Genomic DNA, 23,169 nt, shown 5'->3' on the forward strand with positions numbered 1-23,169 from the left:
CATCCAAACAATCAATCTCACACACAATCTTCCACGCGCCAATATTCCAAGCCAAGTAGAGACCATGAATAACATCAAACAACTCAGCTAAAATGATATCACCTATACCTTCAAAGGTACTAAAACCAAGAATCCAAGAGCATGAGTGGTCCCTCAACAACCCCCCACAACTCATATTACACTATATAATTTTTTTAAAACCAATACATTAATTAATCTTATTGTAAATTTTCTTAATAAATATAATTGTATGATCTTATAATTAGAAATTGAATATAATTTTACTATATCCCACGCCCCCGACATCTAGTCACACCTTCCTTAAATATGTAAAATCTGAAAACATCCTTGAAATTTTTTCCGCTCGACCTTTAAAGTGTGAAAATTGCAAATTTCAGTCCCAAAATCTGAATTTTTTCAGTCTCGGATCAAGACGCAATGAACTACGAAAAGCTTAAGAGAAAAATAAAGTAATTGCACGTTTGTCACTTCGCCACAAGATCTATGTCCCGGACCCGAATTCCTTCATCTACTATTTTATTTTGAATCTCGAAATTTTTTTATTCCACCATAAATCTCCAAATATTCTATATTAATTTACTCTGGTGGTCTCATAATTTTTAAAAATCATCTGATATCAATTCTGTTGAAATTTGCAGCTAAACGCGCTTTAGAGTGTGTAGGTGACGCACTCTAAAGTGTGTGAACCACGCACTTTAAGGTGCCACTTAGTTGTAGAAAAAAAATCTGAGATGAATGGAAATGAGCGACGGCGACAGACAAATGAGAATGAGCGACGAGGATGATAGAAAAATAAGAGAGGAGAAGATCGAGATTGAGTTTGGAGATGAGTATGAAGATGAGATGAAGATAGGATGAAGATGTAGTGAAGATGGGTGGTGTTGGTGAGGGACTGAGGGGAGAAAGAAGAGAGAGGATGTAAGGAAAGGGGTGGAGACGTGGAGTGCTGTTAGAGCATCTCCAATGCTAGTTCTTATTTATTAGTTCTTAGCATTATTCATGTGGGCCCGTATTGCCACATGAGTTTAAGCAACTCTCAAGTAATTTTGCTCCAACCATGAGTTCTTAGTTCTTAGTTCTTACTACTATTCATTTGGTCCCACCAACTACATTATTTATACTTTTTTTCCATAAAGTAATAAAACAAAACTCATAAAGTAATAAAGTAATTTGGATGAGAGAGAAATAATTAATATTTTAAGCTAAGAACTCAAAAAGCAAAACATCTTATATAAGAACTGAGTTCTTATTTTTAAGAACTAAGGAGTCCATGTCAGCACCTCCAATGGTAAAGTTCTTAGTTCTTAGTTCTTAACTCCAAAATAAGAACTAAGAACCTTGCATTGGAGATGCTCTTATGTTTTTTTTTTCATTAATGACATTTTTGTAGTTTTCCTATTTCATTAATGGCATTTTTGTCTTTTCACAATTTAGGGGGTGAGAGGGGAGGTGATAATAACAATTACCTATAACTAATATATGAATGTGGAAAAGGTAGTCTCTAGAAATCCTGCAAGAAGTTGTTTATTGCTGTTTGTGGGGATATGAGGATCTTTCAAATCTCTCTTTTGGTCATGGGGGAGGTTCAGGATTCTGGTTAGAGTTATGTAGAAACCGATAAAGTCAAATTTCAATGTGCTATGCTAAATCTTTCTAATTTTTTTCCTGTTTTCTTTACAACTAGTGGCATGTGGTGTCCGCTTTGCCCCTAACCTCCCTCAAACACAAGGACATAGCAATTTATAGGGAGGACAGTGGGATCACTGTACACTATTTTTTTATAAAAGTAAATACTCATTTTGATTTTTTAATAATATAATTATTATTTTTGGGTTTAATTGTGATCCACTAACTATGTAACTATGTAATGTGATAGCATTAGTTCCATTTGATTTTGGGTGAATTTAAACCCCTATTTCTAGACTAGTGGTTTTGGTCATCTTATTTGTTTGATTTTACACTTTTTGCGTTCTATGACAATTTAAAAAATACTAGTAATTACTTTTGGGTGGAGTGGGGATTCAACCCCAACCTTTTGAATGTAAACCAATACTTTACTACTAAGCCTAGAGGTAACTTGAATTAATTTACGCAAAACATAATATATATAACTACATGCTAAGTTTAGCTGAGCATCTTAAAACTTCTCACCCCCAGGTTATACAGCGATACTAGAGATGGCAAGAAAATCCAAACCCGCGGGCCCGAACCTGAGTCGAAGTTTTGGGTGAAACCTGATTTATGAGTTTGGTTTTGGGTTTGGGTTTCACCCGAATTTTAAAACATGTTTGTGTTCGGGTGTGAGATTGATTAAACCCGCACCCAAACCTAAATCCAGACCCGATTTGTGGTTGTTTATGTTATTTTGTTATATTATGTGGTTGTTGTTGTTGTTTGTTGAAGATTTCGACTGAGAAGTTTAATTAAAAGAATATCGAAGAATGAAATTTAATTAGACATTTAGAATTGAGATGTTTATAAATCCATGAATTATGTTGTTTATCAGCTTATGTTTATGAACTATAATTTATCCTTTGCATTGAAAAGATGATGAGGTTTAATCAGATTATGCTTATATTGTTCTCTTATGTACACGTTGTTTCCAGGTCGTCTTTTGAGTTTTTTGCGGGTTCGGTGCTCACATCGGGTTTTAGGTTTTGGTTTGGATAATCCGAAACCCAAGGGTTAGGGTTTGGGTTTAACTTTTGCACTCATATTGGGTTTGGGTATTAAGTTTGGGTTCGGGTGTGCGAATGGTCAAACCCGCACCCATGGGGCCCGTTGCCAACCCTAGCGATACATAGAGGGATGTTTGTTGGCCTTAGGGTGCGGTGGGTCCTAGTTGCCCTTTTTCTTCATCCTTCCTTTGTTAGCTTTGGTCATTGGTTTAGAGGTTTCATTTAGAGCTTTTTGGTTGGATTGTGCTTGGGGCCGGTTGTGTTTTGGGTTTTTCCTTCTTTCTTTCCGTTTTGGTTTTTAGCGTCGATGGGTGCCTGACATCCTTTTTGTTGATGCTACGTAGGTGGTTGTTCTGTTATCTTGAAAGCTTGCTCTCAAGTCTCTTTGATAATACAATTTCTACTTTCTAAAAAGAAATAACTACATGCTAAGTGATAATTCTAAAATACTTATGTTTTTCAAGACTAAAAATCGTCCTCAACCTTGCAATAGTAAAAATTTGATCAATTCATATTTTTTCATGGATCTTAATTTAATAAAACAGTTTAGTTTGGAATTTTTTTATTTTTAAGAATTTGTTTATAATTTGATATATAATTATTTTTTAAAAATAACTATCTATTTTAAAATAAATTTTAATATTTGACGTATTCATTTATGTTATCATTGAAAATAAACATAGCAAATTAAAACAATTTTTTAAAATAAAAATAATATCAGGCTAATTTTTATATTTAAATTCAAGATTCATGAAAATAAAAAATATGAGTTAATAAAATTTTCTATATTTTTATCATATTTTATTAATAGTTAAAATAAATATATTTTCATTAAAATTAAAAACTAACTGATACACTTACACAATAATAAATATTTTATGAAATAATTATTAAATGAGTAATTAATCTCTAATTTTTGTATCAACGTTGTCATAAGCATATAAATATTATTTTATTTTTGGGGTTTGACATTTCACCCTCACAATAGATGAATATTTAATGTAAAAAAATGGATATTTTAGATTTATTACATGTGTTATACATAATATTTTGCGCATATTGTTTCAAATTATCTCTTGGACTAGCAGTAATATAGTGGTTTGCCGATCTAAAGATCGGTTGTTCAATCTCCACTATACCTTGGGTTGTCGCACAGGATGTTGAATGTACAATAAAATGTCATGCGAACATGACATATTTTAGTCATCACATATATGTCACTCCTCCAACGACACAAGCATTTTTGGATACAAGTGACCGAAGGACCAAAAGTACAATATCAAACAAACGAGGGACAAAAATTACTAATTTTAAAATACGAAGACCAAATTCACCCAATCATGATGCTAAGAGGACCAAAAGTGCAATTCACCAATATATAAATACTATATGAAATCTATAAGATATTAAGTTCAACGTTGAATACATCGTCTATCATATTTTGAATGATAACAGTTTTCAAGAGTATAAGTGAACTGGTTAAATAGTTCATGTAAATTATATTTCAGGAAATAACCTCTATGCTTCACATCCCCATCGTCTGACGATAAAGTACAAGACTATGCCAGAACATGCTAGCAAGGCAAGATATGAAGACGCTCAAGGCAGACTATACAAGTAAAGAAAGTCAAATCAGCCAGATCGTTTGAACAAGAGAAGAGAAGATCAATCAAGATAGAAGACAGTCCAAACCAGACAAGAAATGTCAAATTAACAATGCAGTCTACTCAAGCAATGAAAAGTCAAATATGCTAAGATGTTTAATCAAGAGAAGAGAAGAACCATTGAAGAAAGAAGAAAAGTTAAAGCATCAAGACCAAAACTATGCAAGATATATCCAAGCTAACAGATCGTCTGAGAAAATCATGGTAAAAGAAGATCTGCATCCTCTATCTCAAAGGGCGAAGTAAAGTCTAGAGAAAGAGCAACATATTGAAATTCAAAGCTCTTTGACATTGTTGAAAGAGAAGTCAAGTGCAAAGGATCACGTGATATCTCACAAAGTACTTTGGACAAGGAATCAAGTACAAGGTTATCACCATCAAAATTTTCTCTTTCTCTCACTAAATGACTGGAACGCTGATGATGATGCTACGAATCAATTGTCAATATACACTTAGTAGAATTTTTCCTCAGTAAAGGACACAGTGCATTTAATGCACCTGACAAGAAGACCGTTTGATCCAACGGCTAGTACTCAAGATGTTCTACACGCTCAAACGACTCTCAACAAACCCTGAAAACTCTTGTAATATAAAAGGAGGACTTGAAGATTTTCTGAAGTAAGAAACTGAGCTAGAACTTTCATCTAAGTCGAAAATCTTTCTCAAGCAAGAAAGAAGCAATATAAAAAAAAGCTTAAGAGTCAAAACCTTTATACATCGCCTGCTTCAAAGAGAGAAATCCTTAAGAGTCAAATCCTTGTATTCAAATCTCTCCAAATCAAGAACACAAAGTATACCCCAGAGTCAAATCCTCAAACACTTTGCAGTTCCCAAGCTTTGTAATTTCTACTATCCCTCTTGTGTGAAGAGAACCATGTAGAGGCAATCGATCTTGAAAAAGATCATAGGAGAAGTCCTGAACAATACTTGACCTGAGAGAAGTCCTGTATAATACTTCTTAGGAGAAGTGCTATAGAATACTTGTTGGGAGAAGTCCTGTCGAATATTTGTTGGGAGAAGTCTCATCTAATACTTGTTGTAGGAGAAGTCCTTGATACTTGTTAGTGAAAATCTTGGTTAAGCCAAGGACTGGAGGTAGCCTCATCGTTTGTGGGTGAACCAGGATATACTGTCGTGTGCTTATCGTCTACTCTCTTACTTTTTATATCTGCTGAATCAAACAATTGCGAAAATATTTTCATAAACTTATAATTGTATGAAAAACTCTAGTTTTAACTGAACACAATTCAAACTCCCCTTTCTTGTGTTACTTTTTCCTATATCATAAGATTGTTTCCTTTTTTATTGAGAGAGAGGGCTAATGGTTTTTTTTTTTACATCGGAAAGATAAATTGTATGCTTTAGGGATCGATCCTTGGACCTTCCCATGCCCAACTCATATGTCATCCAACTCTTACCACTTGTGCTATCCTTCGAGGACTAATGGTTTTAATATGAGTTTTGATTGGCTTACATTTTACTTTCTAATCCATCTAATTTCTACTAATTTTATTTTTATATTTCACTTTTCTTTTCATATTACATCACTCACTATATCTTTTATTTCTCCTTATTCTTTTCTTATCCTTTATTAAGTGTAAGTGTTTTTTAGATGTGATTAACACTTTATTCTTTCTAAATATGTCTGATTCCAAGCCTTAACTAGTTATATAAATGGAAATATTAGGCCCGAAGAACCGATTTAAATATGTTTTTTCTTTGTCAAAATATCCAAAAGTTATAGGGTGGCCCCATTCTTCAGTCCCAATAAACAGGTTTTAGTTTCAGCCCATTTTCGACCATTCCCATGGTTCATTGCATTCTTAGGGCTCGTTTGGCACGCCGTATTAGGCATGATAGCATAAGCTTATACAATACATTATGAGTTTATCCATTGTTTGGTGATGACATTGTATTGTATAAGCTTATCCATCAAAGTCCCCTTATACGTTAAAATGACGTATTATTTAATCCATCATGTGAGTGATGGATAAGACATGATAAGGTTGTGACGTATAAGTCACCATCACCACCACCCTCCATTGCTGCCAACTTACACTACCATGAGCACCACCACCGCCACTGGTGTTGCCGCCACCACCCGATCACCGCAGCCGCCACCAGCACCACCGCCGCCCTACAACCACCACCACCATAATCACCGCCACCACAACCCTATCGCCACCACCACCATAATCACCGCCACCACTCTATTGCTACCACTGCCACCACAACCACCACCCTATCGCCACCACCACCACCACCACCACCACCATTGCCTCTAGGGGTGTACAAGACCCGGTCCTACCCGCCAACCCGTCCCGGCCCAAGCCTTTAGGGCCGGGTTGAACCCGACCCGATCATTAAAAGAGATCGGGTTCGGGTTGATCTTTGAGTTACCCAACTTCGGGTAGGGTCGGGTTCGGGTTGACACTCGGGTCACCCGGCCCGTCCCACATATATATTTTATAAAATTTTAATTTGTTATAATGATTAAAATGTGATACATGGTGCTCAAATTTATCTTACCATGTAGATGAAATTAAAATGTTTAACATTTACCTTATGAATTAAATAAACGTTGGTCAAACTATTGACACTTTCATGCTCTAACAAGAGAAAATCATGTGTGTGTATTATGCATATGTGAGACAAGTAAAGAAATGATCAAATAAAATGTAAACCTCTCAAGTGCAATAGATTATGAAAGAATTGGATTCTTTCAAGTTATTTCTTCTAAAAAATAGTTCAAACTTATAACTCTTTTAGTATGTTATTATCTTTAAATTTTACAATTAGTATCAAATAGTCTTAAACTTATTGTCCCTCGGGCCAACCCGGTCTCGTCCTACATAGACCCGTCCTAAATTGGACCCGCATAATGTCGGGTTGCTTCGGGTATAGGGACGGGTTAGGGTCTATGAATTGACCCGATCAATATTTAGGGCCGGGTTAGGGTTAACCAAAACCCGTCCCAACCCGTCCCTTGTACACCCCTAATTGCCTCCACCCTCACCCGTCGCCGCCACCCTACTAAGCCGCCACCGCCTTACCACCACCCTATCGTCACACCACAACCACCATCGCTGCCACCACCCGATCACCACCGCCGCCGCCACCACCGGTGTTGCCGCCACCACCACCGCCCTACCGCCACCACCGACACCACAACCACCACCCTATCGCCACCACCACCACCATTGCCTCCACCCTCCACCGTAGCCGCCACCACCTTACCACCACCACCACCACCCTATCATCGTCACCACCACAACCACCATCGCTGCCACCACCACCACCAACCTATCTCCACTGTCACCACCACCGCCACCAACACCAACCTACCACCATTGCCGCCACCACCACCAACCTACCACCACTTCCATCACCACCACCGCCACCGTTATAATCACCTCCATATTTGATTTTTATTATATATCATTATTCAATACTTCATTAAACATAAAATTGCATTAATTTAAACGATATGATAAATTATACAGAGTATGGTCAAACGTTGGATAGTATAAGAAAGTTATCAGGGCTTATACTATCAGGCCTTATACTGTACGTCGCACCAAACGTTTCCTTATCGAGTCAAACTTAGAACAAAAACATAATTTTGAAAATTTAAGATCGAAACGGAAAATATTGCTGAAAAATCACACAAAAAAAATACTAGTCCACAGCCATAGGGTCTTAATTGACAAATCGAATAAATTTTCGTCCAGAATAAATAAACTCCTCAGACAATATTACTGAAAATTTGTATATCTTTTTTTTTTGTTTTTTTTTCTCTGTTGTTGAATAATCATGAATTCACAATGCAACTTTAAAATTAATTCTAAATATAACATAACTTAAATTAGGCCTTTTAAAAAAAAGCTCAAATTAGAGGAAATCGTAAAATGGCATTTTTTTATTTTTGTTATCAAATATGCTTTAGTTGAAAGAAAAAAAAGAACAATGTATGCTTAATTGCTTACTCATGCTAATAGAATTGTTGTGGACAAAATGGCTTTGATGCAGGTTTATTTGACTATACACGAGGCAGGGGCCAAGACCAAATTGCAAGGAAAGTTGAATCATTCAGCAAAAGCCCACAACGAGAAAAACAAAAGCAATGGCTAAGAACCTACCCCTACTTTAAATTCAATCATGTTGCTGTTGCTTGGTCTTCACTCTTTACCATTTTTTGGTCTTCTTCCATGTTCTAGTGGACTGAAGCACAAAGCCACAAACTAACAAATTAGTTAGACATCAATAATGAGCAAGGAATTGCTCGCCTCCTTTATGGTTGTTTTCCAAACATGTAATACAAAGAAATGTCATCTATATCTATATACTTTAGAAAATAGAAAGGTTGTGAGCCTCACCTAGATGATTTGGCACTCCAAGATAGACTTTCACCCAACCCCTCTCTTTGTCTGACAAATGTCACCTTCTTATTGATTTGGACCAAAATAGTAGAAGTCCATTTTGATTTCAGTTTTTTATGGAGGCCCATTATTAAAATACATTTGAATGTTGATTTTATTTTTATATTTTTTTTAACCCCTCATTAATTGTTAACATAAAAGTTGAATACATATATTATCATTTTTCAAAAAAATTCGAAATACTTACTCATTTCCTATAATTAGTCATTACCTATAATTACTCATTATGCAGGGTCATGGACTCTAAAAGATCAGGCTAAATTATTTTTTTTGTTTTTGGTAGGCAGACTAAATAACAACCTTTGCTCATGGTATAAGATACAAATCACAACTATGAAATAGGTAGGTTTTTCAAATGGCCTTTTTTTCACAACTATGGGGTAATGCAATTTTGTGACTAACATTTAATAAATAATGGACTGAAATGTTAAAAAAAAAAATTGTATCGTATTAAGTTGTCAAAATTATAAAAAATTTGAATTTGAATCTTCATTAAGTTTTTAAAACGGATATTGACATAAAATATTCGAGATGCAACCTTTTGGATATTATGAGCTTAATTCAATTGTAACAGCCTTAATATTCATTAAAAAGGTTTTAATTCAAATTGCAAAAAAAAAAAGTTAAATATTGCTTTACAATTGGAATGATGTTATTTCAAGCATTAAAATTGTGTTAATTTTGCTGAGGAAGACACGGGTGAATTTCGTTCAAGCATTGAAACCATGTTAATTTTGCTTGCAAAAAAAGTCAAACATTAAAAACTTAATTTTGAGTACCATCAAGGTTGTCCAATTTTTTTTATTAACATGTTAACTGAATTTCCAATTTTCCTATAAATACTCATTCTGATGAAGTCAAAAACTTGCAGCCTGCAAATTTAAACATATTATTTAATTTAAATACAGTAAATTAAACCATGGAAAAAAAATAGCTCCTTGCACGCAGATTTCAAATACCGTCCAGCCTTATTTGTTTTTTTTTTTTTCCCTTTTTTAACATGCATTGACCAGAAACCCTAATTCTCAAATTCCTATATAAATCACCTCATGCTATTTTTCAACTTCATCATTCCTTCCCACCAACTATTAGCTTTGAAATATACTTTGTTCTAATGGAAATCGACGATCTCGCCACCATCGATGCCTCAAAGGAGAACTGGTCTACCGTTGCAAAGGTGAACTGTTTGTGGCTTAGTCCGAGCTTATATGGCTCCAAGCTTCCATTTTCCATGGACATGATTCTTATGGATGACAAGGTAAATCACTTTTTCACATAATCACCATGTATTACGTTCATTTTTTTTAACTATAAATCTCTTATGTTTTCCTTTTATTGAATTTCAGGGTTGTAAGATTCATGCTTCAGTTAGGAAGACTCTTATATACCGATTTCAATCTTTTCTAAGTGGAGGATGTGTATATCATATTTCGTTCTTTGGTGTTGGTGAAAGCGGTCGTGATTTCCGTCCAACTTCGCATCCATTCAAGATCAACTTTGATATTCATACATCTGTGCGCTTGGTTCCCAACAAGACCATCAACTTAAGCCCTTACAATTTTGTGCCAATATCTGATATAATGTTTAAGGTCCTTGATACGTCTTTTCTTATAGGTATATACTCTTTTTTAGCCTTTTGATTTTTAAATTACTGTTCTTAACTTTGGATTAATGTTTCTATGATTTTACAGATGTGATTGGAATTCTCACTGGTGCAAGTGGTGAACAAGAGTTTGAGAAATATGGTACAAAGCAGAAAATAATTACTATTGAACTTGACCAAGATGGATACACATGCACAATGTTCAATGCTTATTCATTTTTAGTCCATCTTTAATTATTATGATGAAGGTTTTATAATTTTCCAATTTTCTTAATAGGGTTCGGGTTGAATGCGCCTTTTTTGGAAAATATGTTGCTGAAGTCGTTGGTTATCTTGCATCTATTGATGCAACCAATGTTGTTGTTGTTGTGCAATGTGCTAAGATAAAGCCCTTTAAAGGTATTTTAAAGTTTCATCTGGTGTCTAATAATTAAAATGTAGTGACACATTTTTGTGTGTCGCTATAGCTAATTTTTATTTTACATGTAAGACAAGTCTCCTAAATGTTTATGGTGCAAAAAGGGTTCTTTTTAATCCTCTCATACAAGAAGCTGCCCCCCTCCAAGCTCGGTGAGTTCTATTCTGATTTTTAAATTACTTTCATTTTTTCAATTCATATCAAATTATGTAATCGGCTATCTTCTAGGTTCTTGGAATCAAATGATACTGCGGTGCGTGTCATTAGTCCGCTGCAAGATTCTGCAAAAAAATCTACCCTTGAAGATGATTTTCTAAAGCAGAGTGATGAGAAAACCATCGAGCAACTCAAAGATCTTGCTGATGTATAGATATGGGTTCATAGCTTTTTATTTTTAAACTTAGTACTAGTGTTTTTTACCCGCGCGTTGCACGGGGAATACATCTATTATATTTGATAGGTCAATTAATACCTTGATCATTAAAAATATAATAAACAACTGATGAAATAGAAGAGTATGAAATGATGAGCAAAGTGGACAAAAAGTCTTAAATTAAACCCTTGTTGCATAGATTGAACTTCGTACAATTGAATAACTAATAAAAAAATTGGTTAACCAAATCTCATATTATGCAAAACATATTAGGGGATGTGGTTTAATGATGGCTAATAAACAATAGCTGATTTAATCTACAATGAAAAAAAGAGAAAAGATTCTTTATGTACGTGATTATGCGAGTTCATTTTTTACACAATAAAATAAACTAAGTTTGACCCATATCAACATGAAGTCATTTCACATTCTTCATGAGCCTAAAGACAATAACACAAATTATAGATATGAAGAATCACCAATAAAGCATTCAGAACACATTTTAATCTTAGAAAAAAAAGAATGTACCGCGAAATTTGTTATTGTATTTGATACATTAATTAATACTTAATGAAGGTATTTTCTTGTTAAAATATATTTCTTCCCGTAGGAGAATTTAACTCGTATAATAATTTGTACAAAAAAATTAAAGTGGACTATATTATTATGTAGTAAAAAATTAACATCAAACTATATTATATTTATGTTTTTCTTGTAACAAAAAAAAATTCCGATGAAATCTTATTAACATTTATTTTTATGTAGAAGTATTTTCATGTAAAATATTCTTCCTATATATAAAAGCTTTTAGGCTCTTTCTAATACATTTAGATCCAGCTTCTCCTTATTCTCATGATGCCTGAAAGTCTTTTCTCAAGTCTATCTGGTGGGTAATATCGATGAAGATGATGACACCCACCATACCTTGCTTGCTTCAAGGTCGATCTCTTGTATCCTCCTCCTGCCGAAGACTTTAAGAGTAAACCTCGCCCTTCCAACTTTCATCGATCGAGTTTTAGTTGTTTTTTCTGTTGATCTAGGTGAGAAAGCTTACTAAGGCAACCTCTGCTTTTGTCTATCTCCCAATATAAGAAGCATGTTGCTTTGCTCTTATAGTAGTACTAATGGGCGTACTTTAGAACAAATTTCTATCGAAGGTCTTGACAGTTTGGAACTGAGAGGTTTGGTTCATTAATAATATCTAGTAGTTTCATCATGCTATTCTGCTTTTGAGCTTGTTGTACTTACCGGAGCATTTCTGCGATAAAAAAATTCAGAATAGTAAAGCAGTCGTAGTATGCTCCCTTTACTTCCTCTAGTGCTCAAGTGATAGCTGAGTGCATACTGTTTGCATCTGAGTTATATATAAAAGACTATTAAAAACAACTACTTAATTCTCCATTACAAAGAATATACATTACATCAGAACCTAATTATTATTTGTCAGTGACATAAGTGTCGAAAATAATAGTAATGGAAATTTCGAATGGTGTGGATAAGGGTTAAAAGTCCAATCTCATAAGAAAGAAAAATCTCAATTTACATCAAAATCTCTCTCAGATTTCTCTACCTCACTATCACCACCGTTTTTCTTATAAATTATCCACAAACACACTCACAAATTTCACACAGTACCTAACATCATATGCAAATTTTGTTTTCACTGCAACCAGAGTCTGTTCTCTGGCATAAAAAAACACTTCATAAAGTAAGAAGGTATCACATTTTGAATTTAAATCATTAAAATATTTATTTATAATTAAAAAATCAAATGAAACTTGCTTCCAAATTAGCAGCAATCCTAGGTGCTATTCCTGATTGTTGTCCAACTTTAACATGAATTGAAATGAACTCATGCTAATTCAAATGAAACTTGCTTCCAAATCAGCAGCTTCCAGCCGTATCTGCATTCTAAGTAACAGAAAATCAAGAAATCATGAAGTGAGATTGATAGACATGTTAGAGTAGGATAGACTAAAGACCACCAAACATAATAGCAATATGTGCAACATCAATCTAGCTATGATAGTGCAAAGATAGCAATCAAATTTGCAGACAATTATGAAAGCCAAAGAATGAATTGAAGCCACTTTTTGGCTATGGCCTTCCAGTGGTTTCCATAACCAATCAGATCTATTTGTAAGGGGAAACTAATCACATGCTACTAAAGAAGATGAATGGAAGAAAACCCCTCTAGAAATTTTAGACCCATTATATTTGTTGAACGGCTAAAACAACTCTTTGTTTTATGTAGCACTGTTGTTGAAAGTACAATAACCAAATCAAAAACATATGCTGATACTAAATCGTAATGTGATAATTACACACTCATGCAAGCAAGACTTCCAATCACACTAAAGTTTGATTAATTGAACCATAGTAGAACAATGATTAATTATAAAATCTAATATTGCCTTCGAAAAGTGACTTTTAATATATGTAATGATGATAGATAGATGTAGAATTGATGAACTAAGTCAGTAAAACTATATATGCATCACAGTAGTGCAACACCAAACACACATCTCTATCTCTTATTTGGTGAATATATGCATATGCATCACAGTAGTGCAACACCAAACACACATCTCTATCTCTTATCTGGTGAATATATACATATGCATCACAGTAGTGCAACACCAAACACACATCTCTATCTCTTATCTGGTGAATATATACATATAATGGACTGAGAAAAACCTCCATGAGTACTGGTCTCACATGTTTCGTGGCTTACTTGAAATGAGAGCAAGATAAGATCTTGAGTCATCAATCATGTTTCATCTTCAGCTAGCTGAGAATCAGAGAGTGTAGTCAGAAAGAGGTATGCACCTCATTCTCGTTCTGTACCTACGGATAAATTCATGTCAAATGTTTCCAGGGAAGCCAAGGAAATCAATTTATTGTTAGAACATTGGTTTAGGCGTTTAGCATATTAGAAAGGATAACACCAGTTTTAAAAGTCTAACCTCAATAGTATAGCTTGAGCGAACAAAGATAAACAGTAAAATCTCATCCATAATATGTAGTTCTGTAGTTGTAACGACAAGCACCAACAATAATAATTAATTTCCTCGGTGCAAGAAGCAGGCAAAAAGAAAAAATTACCAAATAAAAAAGTTGCAAGGAAAAAAAATCTACAACTTCTCCTTTCTCTCCCCTCAATTCTTTCACTCCCTCAATCCACTTCACTGACAATGATTAGGTAAATCAAAACATACACAGATCAATGTTTCACCTCCTATAACATAGGACACAAATTTTAGATGCAAATTAAGAAAAACGAATAAAATAGAATCACATACAAAGGAGAATCAGAAAACATAAAAAACAAATCAAAATATTGCAAAATTCCATATAGAATATAAAATGGACTCACCATCCATGGCTTCCAAAGAATCCCTTTTGGTGGAATATCTATAAAAAAAAAACCTGAAGAAAAGAATTTGAAATTAGCATGGCAAGTGATGAACGAAATAGACCTTGAATTCAAACATGAGTGAATGAAAGTTAAAGGTAAAGTAAAATAAAATTGCAAAAAACCATAACATATTATGCAAGCAAAGGAAGAAAATAATTTGAAACCTCCATCTGCAACCTTCCCAATCAGTCCAAGGCAACAAATCGGAGGGATGCGATTGCAAGTCGATGGCAAGGTGGTACCGGTGAGAGATGAGACGATTTTGTGGGGGTGGTTCCGTTCAGTGGAGAGATAAGATGAAAATTGCATGGAGGAGATGAATTCCATGGAGGAGATAGTGGACGTAGGTAGGGTTTTAAGAGGGTTTTTGTTGATGGGATCTATTATTAATTTAAATCACTTATCACAGATTTTATATTAAGATAAAATCATGAAATAAACAACATAAATCTTAATCAAATCTTAAATTTAAAAATGTACTAAATAAATATAGATAAAAACTATCAAAATCTAGCAAATCACAATAAAAACTCATAAAATCCGGAATTAATTAAAAATCCGAAAATTCAATAAAAATACCATAAAAAATATTTAATACTCTAAAAATAAATAATAATATAAATTAGGCTTAATTGCATTTTTGGTCCCCTAACTTTGGCCTTCCTGCGAAAATCGTCCCTAAACTTTAAAATTAGCAAAAAACGTCCCTAACGTTTACACCCGGTTGCAAAATTGGTTTTCCGTCCAATTCCATCCAAAAACTAACAGAATATTCCTCAAAAAATTAATAAAAAATTTAGTCTCTCAAACATTCATCATCTTCATATTAAAAGCCCAGAAATTCATCATCTTTATCTCATTTTTCCTTTATCTTCATCATCTTAATTAACACCCTTTTCTTTTTCACCTTTCCACCATAACCTCTGCACTTCAACTTCAAGCCACCACCGTCGTGCCATGGATCACTCCTCTCACTTCCCCAAATCACATCATCACCACCACTCGTTCTCGCTCTCCGATCTGAACCTCTACACACCACCACGTTTGCCTGCAGTCGCTTCTCCTCATATCTGCCCTTTCCCGATCTGAACCTCTCCTTGTTGGTTTTAGCGCCGTTGTCGCTCACCCTTTCCCGATCTGCCCATCACCACCACCACTCATTCATCACTATCTCAAATCTGAACCTCTGCATACCACCACGTTTTCGCGCAACCACTATGTTCGCCGCCATCACCATCATCCTCTGGTTTTATATCGTCTATGACTCTGCTGGCGGAGGAGGAGGCAGTGGTTTTTGGGTAGTGGCTGTGGTGTTGGTGGTTGGGAGAGAGGGAGAGGTGTTAGTTACATTGTCTGAATGTTTTATCTCAAACCATGAAATGGGTCATTGAGAGATTTGAATTTTGTACCTTCCATTTGATCACATTGTTCATCCACTGTAAATAATTAATTTTGTTTTCCTTCTGTTTGCTGGGTTTGTCACTGTGGAATGTGTGTACTTTAGGAATTTCTTTTCAGGTTTGGACACATTGAGTGGAATGAATTGTTATTGGTGAGATGGATCAGGCAAAAAATGTAGGTAGTGGTGAGATGTTGGATCATGTTGATGAAGGGGTGGGTGGGAAATTGAGCCATTTGAGTGAAGGAGTTGCAATTGATGTAGTAGCTGGTCCTAGCTTGGGTGATAGAGTTGCAATTGTTATTGGTGTGATCTGGGTTCTTCTTCTTCAACCTCTCTCTCCAACAATGAACCCAGAAAAAAAAAAGATTTCCAGTAAAAGGATAGAAAAATGATGAATTTAAGGTTTTTGTTTTATTTTTTATTTTTTATTAATTTTTATCCCATAATTCGTTAAATAGTGGATGGAATTGGATGGAAAACCAATTTTGCAACCGGGTGTAAACGTTAGGGATGATTTTTGCTAATTTTAAAGTTTGGGGACGATTTTTGCAGGAAGGTCAAAGTTGGGGGACCAAAAGTGCAATTAAGCCTATAAATTAAGATAAAATACAGAAATAAACAACATAAATCCTAATCAAATCTAAAATTTAAAAATGTACTAAATAAAAATAGATAAAAACTATCAAAATCTAGCAAATCACAATTAAAACTCATAGAATCCGGAATTAATTAAAAATCCGAAAATTCAATAAAAATACCATAAAAATAAATTAATACTCTAAAAATAAATCAAAAATAAATTAAGATAAAATCAAGAAATAAAAAACCTAAATCCTAATCAAATCTAAAATTTAAAAATGTATTTTTTACTAAGGAGAAATAAGGTAAGGAAAAATCAGGGCACATGTGGCAAGTGGGGCCAAGGAGAAAGAGCTTACATGTAAAATATTATGTGAGAATTAATCTGGGAGCGACACGTCACTAACTTGGCATGTGAGAGCGACACGTCATGCTAGAAGTTGTTCTTTTCTAATATATATAAAATTTAAAAATGTACTAAATAAATATAGATAAAAACTATCAAAATCTAGCAAATCACAATAAAAACTCATAAAATCCGGAATTAATTAAATATCCGAAAATTCAATAAAAATACCATAAAAAATAATTAATACTCTAAAAATAAATAGTAATATAAATTAAGATAAAATACAAAAATAAACAACATAAATCCTAATCAAATCTAAAATTAAAAAATGTACTAAATAAAAATAGATAAAAACTATCAAAATCTAGCAAATCACAATAAAAACTCATAAAATCCGGAATTAATTAAAAATCCGAAAATTCAATAAAAATACCATAAAAATTAATTAATACTCTAAAAATAAATCAAAAATAAATTAAGATAAAATTAAGAAATAAAAAACTTAAATCCTAATCAAATCTAAAATTTAAAAATGTATTTTTTATTAAGGAGAAATAAGGTAAGGAAAAATCAGGGCACATGTGGCAAGTGGGGCCACGGAGAAAGAGCTTACATGTAAAATATTAGGTGAGAATTAATCTGGGAGCGACACGTTAGTAACTTGGCCTGTGAGAGCGACACGTCATGCTAGAAGTTGTTATTTTCTAATATACTAGTGTTTTTTACCCGCGCGTTGCACGGGAAATATGTCTATTGTATTTGATACATTAATTAATACTTTGATTATTAAAAATATATTAAACAACGAATGAAATAGAAAAGTCAGAATTGATGAGTAAAGTGGAGATAAAGACTTCTCTTCTAAGCTCGATTGAGACCAAGAGGAACTCGTTTCACATTCTTCGTAAATATGAAGACGATAACACAAATCATAGATATAAGGAATTATCAACATATTAATCTTAAAAAAAAAATTAATGTGATAGTAGCACAAATCAGGATTGTGTAAGATATATCATAAAGTATAACATTATTGTGTTTATTCCCACTAAGTAGGGATGACAATGGGCAGGTAATATAGTACAATCTCCATACCCGCGTTTTTAAAAATTACATGTACTCGTCTCCATACTCACGTGGGTAGCAACTCGAAGCTCCCCGCCTTTAGACAATTCAATGTCATTACAGGAAGCTATCCATATTTGCCAAAATCTAAATCTATGGATGACAATGGGTCTCAAAATCATAGGGTACCCGCAAAAAATACTCACTATGGGTATGGTAAAAAACCGCTAAATGGGTATGAGGTTGAGTATAGATAATTACCCGCAAAAAATAGTGGGTATGAGTGCGGGTATGGGCACTATAGTACCCAACCGGCCCATATCTGCACACATATGTTATCATTATTATTATTATTATTATTATTATTATTATTATTATTATTATTATTATTATTATTTGGGAATATATTAAAAAATTAACTTAAGCTATAGCTTTCAAACTCACTCTTTTTTAAAAAAAGTTTGGGATATATTAATTAATACTCTAAAAATAAATAATAAATAAATTAAGATAAAATCAAGAAATAAACCACCTAAATCCTAATCAAATTTAAAAATGTATTTTTTTTACTCTAAAAATAAATCAAGATAAAATCAAGAAATATACAATATAAATCCTAATCAAATCTAAAATTTTAAAATGTATTTTTTTTATGAGAATTAATCTGAGAATGACATGTGTTATTTTTTTTTCCAATTAGTGAATATTCTGCACCCTAGAAGATTTTCTTTTCCTCAATCCTTTTGCTTTTGATTAAGAAGAGAAAAGCAGGAATCCTTGAAGCATATGACATCTTACAATTAGTTGAAGAACAAAATCAATTCATGAAGAAGATTGAAACAGAAACCCAAAATGAAGTCTTGAAGAATAAAATACACTCCTTCACCAATTTGAAAGGACTGTGGTGAAAGAATTGTATTTAGTGTATTTGTGAATCTTGGGGTGGAACCCTTGTGAAACAAAAAATCAAAGGCACATTTCAGTCAAGAGAAACAAAAAATTGTGTATTGCCCCATATGTGCGCACCCCAACAAATTATCTATATATGTGAAAAAAACAAAATAATTCTCCCACCCAAAATAATTGTGGTTACTTCACCAATAAACTTATACTAACAATCAATTTAAATTGAACTTAAGGAAATAACCCCTCTGCTAGGGCTTCTAGGTCTTTCGCTCCACTTTCAGCGGCGGCGAACCAGATAGGGACGACGGCTGCTCGAGGCGTAGGCGACGTGGATGGCGAGGAGGAGGGTGATGAGCTGGACGGTGAAGCAGACGGCGGAACAAGAAGTTGCAGCGCTGGTAGGAGGTCCTGCTTCTCTGTGTTCATCGACGGGATTGAAGAGTCGTTCGATTACCTCCATCTTCGTGATATTTGCTCGAAGTTTGGTAAGGTTATCAATCTCTTTGTTCAACGGCAGAGGAAGTCTGGTAGATTTTTCCGATTTGGTTTTGTTCGTTATGGATTGAGAGCTCAAGCGCTGAAGGCTATTCAAGGTCTGAATGGGTTTAGATTGGGGAGTGCTTCCTTGTCGGCTTCCTTGGCCAGGGCCCCTCGGGTTTGTGGCTCTCCCCGGAGCGGTTTTGGGCTGGGGACTGAGGCTTCCTCTGTTAAGGGGCAGAGGCTCTCTGCTCATGCTCTGTCTTGGCGGGATGCTGTCTTGGGGCAGAGGAAGGTTAGTGGCGTGTTTCCTTTTCCTGTGGATGAGGTAAGGATGCTTGGTGGTGTTGGCTGTAGGACTGAAGAGATGTCGAGGATTCCGGATATTTTCTCTTCCCAGAGATTTCTTGTTTGGGCTCTGTTTTGGATGGTGAAGCGAGGTTAGGAGAAGGGCTAAATGCTGTCAGTGTTGGTAGTTTGATGCTGGATTTGGCTGGGGATGAGTGTTGGCATAGAGACGGTTTAGCTGCTGTTGAGGAGGCGGAAGTGGTTGCAGATCAGAGGGGTGCTTCCTCTGTTGTAAATCTTGCAAACGTGCGTGGTTTTTGGGAGAATGGTTTGTCTTTTCTTCTCCAAGGTTCCTCGGTTGGGAGATGGAATCGAAACCTCTCTTCTGGTCCTCGCTTTAGCTTGTCTTTTGCTCCCTCTCTTCTGTCGGTGTCTTTGGATTCTTGGTGTTCGACGGCTTTGAGGATTTTTCCTCTCTTGTTTCTGCCTCCGGATGGTTTGAGTCGTGGGAGTTGGGTTTGCTCCAATTCTTCTGTTTCAGCCTCCTCAGGTTTTGGATCTTCTGTAGCTGGGACCTCTCCGCTTCAGGTGGTCTCGCCGGCTCTGCCAGAGCCTCTTCATACCTCGGCTGTGCCTTTCGCTGGGGCGGTGGAGGTCGCTGGCTCTGTGCCTGTTGAGGGCTTGTCTGATGGGGTGCCTGCTCTGTTGCCCCGTCGGCGTGGTCGTCCCAAAAAGAACCCCCCTGCTCGTCCCCTGGCTTGCGCGGCGGTGCGGGGTGCCGACGAGGGCTCTTCTCTTTTGGCTTCGTTGGCTTCTATTCCGGTGAGCGGTGGTCCTTACTTCACTCGGTCAAAAAAGACGTGGCTTCTTGGCAAGGTCTTGGGGCTTGAGTTTGAGGGAAGCGACGTAGTGGCTATTCGAGGTTTGGAAAAGGTGTACGAGGATCATTTCAAGGCTTGATTTGTGTAGTTTTCGGGCTATGTTTTGGGCTTTCCTTGGGTGTGTTTTTGGTTTTCCCATTGATGTCCGGTTTGTTTGTTAGTCCGGTTTTGTTCCTTTTTTTGGCTTAGAAGGGTTATCTTTTGTTCATCTAGACACCTCGTTTTTTTGGGGCTATCTTTTCTTCCTAAGGGTGCTGTCCTTAGGGGTTTTTTGTGGTTATGAATATTTATTCGTTTATCTTTCAAAAAAAATATAAAGCAAAGTAAGATAAGTCACTCAATTGACATACTAAAACATTAGTATATGCAAAACTAATGAGTTTGAGGAAAACATGAACCAACCTTAAGAATGAGCTAAACATAGTCATGAAGATTAAATGTGAGCTCTCCATATGCTTTCATCAATTTGCCTGACATGTGCATAATTAAAAAAAAAATAGTAAGTTGTGCATCATTCACATACAGTGCAAATAGTATGCTTATACACACAGCTCAAACATGAAGAATAAAAACGGGCAAAATTTGAAAATGAATATAAATTCAGGCTATCCTAAGTTTCGTAAATTTCTATAAATTATACCAAAATCTGGTTTAGAATGGTTTCACACGTATGGATTTCTACAAACTATACTAAAAACTGGTTTAAAAAATACAAAAGCGGAAGAAGAACAATAGAAAAAGCATTACATCAGAATCAAAACATTACGTCTTCAACAATGATTCGTCAAAGGGTCTATGCAAAAATTTGTAAACTTTTGGATCAAAACACACAAAATATGTGAAATTTAAGAATCCAGGATTGAATTACGAACAAAGGATGAACTGAAATGACACAAACCATCAATCACAACATGATAAACTCTTCTTCACGTAACATCATATTACGACATACCTCTGTCCTGATCGCGACATGTGGCAGAGGTAAAAATAGCAGCTATCAGATCTCTGCGTGTCCATGGTAGCTTTGTGTACCCTCAGCACCAAATCAACTCAATTTTCTTAGAATTAACATTAAATAAATAATAAGATAATTAAGATAAAATCAAGAAATAAACAACCTAAATCCTAATCAAATCTAAACTTTAAAAATGTACTAAATAAAGATAGATAAAAACTACCAAAATCTAGCAAATCACAATAAAAAACTCATAAAATCCTGAATTAAATAAAAATATGAAAATTCAATAAAAATACCATAAAAATTCATTTATACTCTAAAAGTAACTCAAAAATAAAATAAAATATTTCATGAAATTAAAATTAAAAATAAACAATAAATAAGGATAGATAAAAACTATCAAAATCTAGCAAATCACAATAAAAACTCATAACATCCAGCATTAATTAAAAATCCGAAAATTCAATAAAAATTAATTATTATACTCTATAAATAAATGTAAAATAAAATAAAATATTTCCTGAAAGTAAAATTAAATAAATAATAAGATAAAATTAAGAAATAAACAACCTAAATCCTAATCAAATCTAAAATTTAAAAAGGTACTAAATAAAGATAGATAAAAACTACCAAGTCTAGCAAATCACAATAAAAACTCATAAAATCCTGAATTAATTAAAAATCCGAAAATTTAAGAAAAATTAATTAATATACTCTAAAAGTAAATCTAAAATAAAATAAAGTATTTCCTGGATTTAAAATAAAATAAATAATAAGATAAATTAAAATAAAATTAAGAAATAAACAACCTAAATCTCAATCAAATCTAATATTAAAAAAGGTATTAAATAAAGATACATAAAAACTAACAAAATCTAGCTAATCACAATAAAAACTCATAAAATCCCGAATTAATAAAAAATTCGAAAATTCAATAAAAATTAATCAATATATTCTAAAAATAAATTTAAAATAAATTAAAAGACCAAATCTTATCTTTTAAAATAATATCAATCAATTATTTTAGAATATATAAAATTAAAACATACTCCCTCCGTTCCCTATTATAAGTCACATTTTTTGAAAAAAATTTGTTACAAAATATAAGTCACTTTCTAATATCTAGGAAGCATTAAATAAGTTTTTCCAAGTTCACCCTCATATTTAATATGAAAGAGATGATAAACTTTAGAAGTATTAACTTGGAGAGAGAAAATAATAGGAAAGTAAATAAGGGTAATCTAGGAAAGTAAATTATTTTTTTTACAAATTTATTACTAGTAACTACTTTTCTTAATCTAAGAGATTTAGTTATTTGTGACTTATATATAGGAACGGAGGGAGTATATCACTTGAAAACTATATCTTCTAAAATAATATCAATTAATTAGGTTAGAATATATAAAATTAAAACATATATCAATTGAAAATTATATCCTCTAACAAATTGACACGTGGAATAATTTTTATGAGAATTAATCTAGTGCTGACACGTCACTAGCGGTTTAGATTGATGCCTAGAGGAGATGATTTTTACTGTTGCTGAGCATTTATTTGAGTACTGGTGCTGCTGTTCTAGAGGGCTGGCTCATACAAACTAAAATGTGATGTTGCTGTTGGGTGCTTCTATGAGGATGTTGTTATGGA

The 23,169-nt window shown here is 34.1% G+C and overlaps 1 protein-coding gene across 1 annotated transcript; it reads left to right on the forward strand.

Annotated features, from left to right (window-relative positions):
* Positions 1-10,039: 10,039 nt before the first annotated feature.
* LOC130712873 (uncharacterized) lies at positions 10,040-11,193 on the forward strand. Its single transcript, XM_057562688.1, has 4 exons — positions 10,040-10,060; positions 10,149-10,416; positions 10,494-10,605; positions 11,052-11,193. The coding sequence occupies exons 1-4, from the start codon at positions 10,040-10,042 to the stop codon at positions 11,191-11,193; spliced, it is 543 nt and encodes a 180-aa protein (XP_057418671.1).
* The last annotated feature ends 11,976 nt before the right edge of the window (positions 11,194-23,169 follow it).

Source organism: Lotus japonicus, chromosome 4, assembly GCF_012489685.1.
Source record: "Lotus japonicus ecotype B-129 chromosome 4, LjGifu_v1.2".
Lineage (NCBI taxonomy): Eukaryota > Viridiplantae > Streptophyta > Magnoliopsida > Fabales > Fabaceae > Lotus > Lotus japonicus.

Bases quoted from the DNA above. Each gene is read 5' to 3' on its own strand.
- LOC130712873 (XM_057562688.1), top strand. From the start codon at position 10,040: ATGATTCTTATGGATGACAAG. The intron at 10,061-10,148 runs GTAAATCACTTT...ATTGAATTTCAG, and splicing joins TGATTCTTATGGATGACAAG to GGTTGTAAGATTCATGCTTC. The intron at 10,417-10,493 runs GTATATACTCTT...ATGATTTTACAG, and splicing joins TGATACGTCTTTTCTTATAG to ATGTGATTGGAATTCTCACT.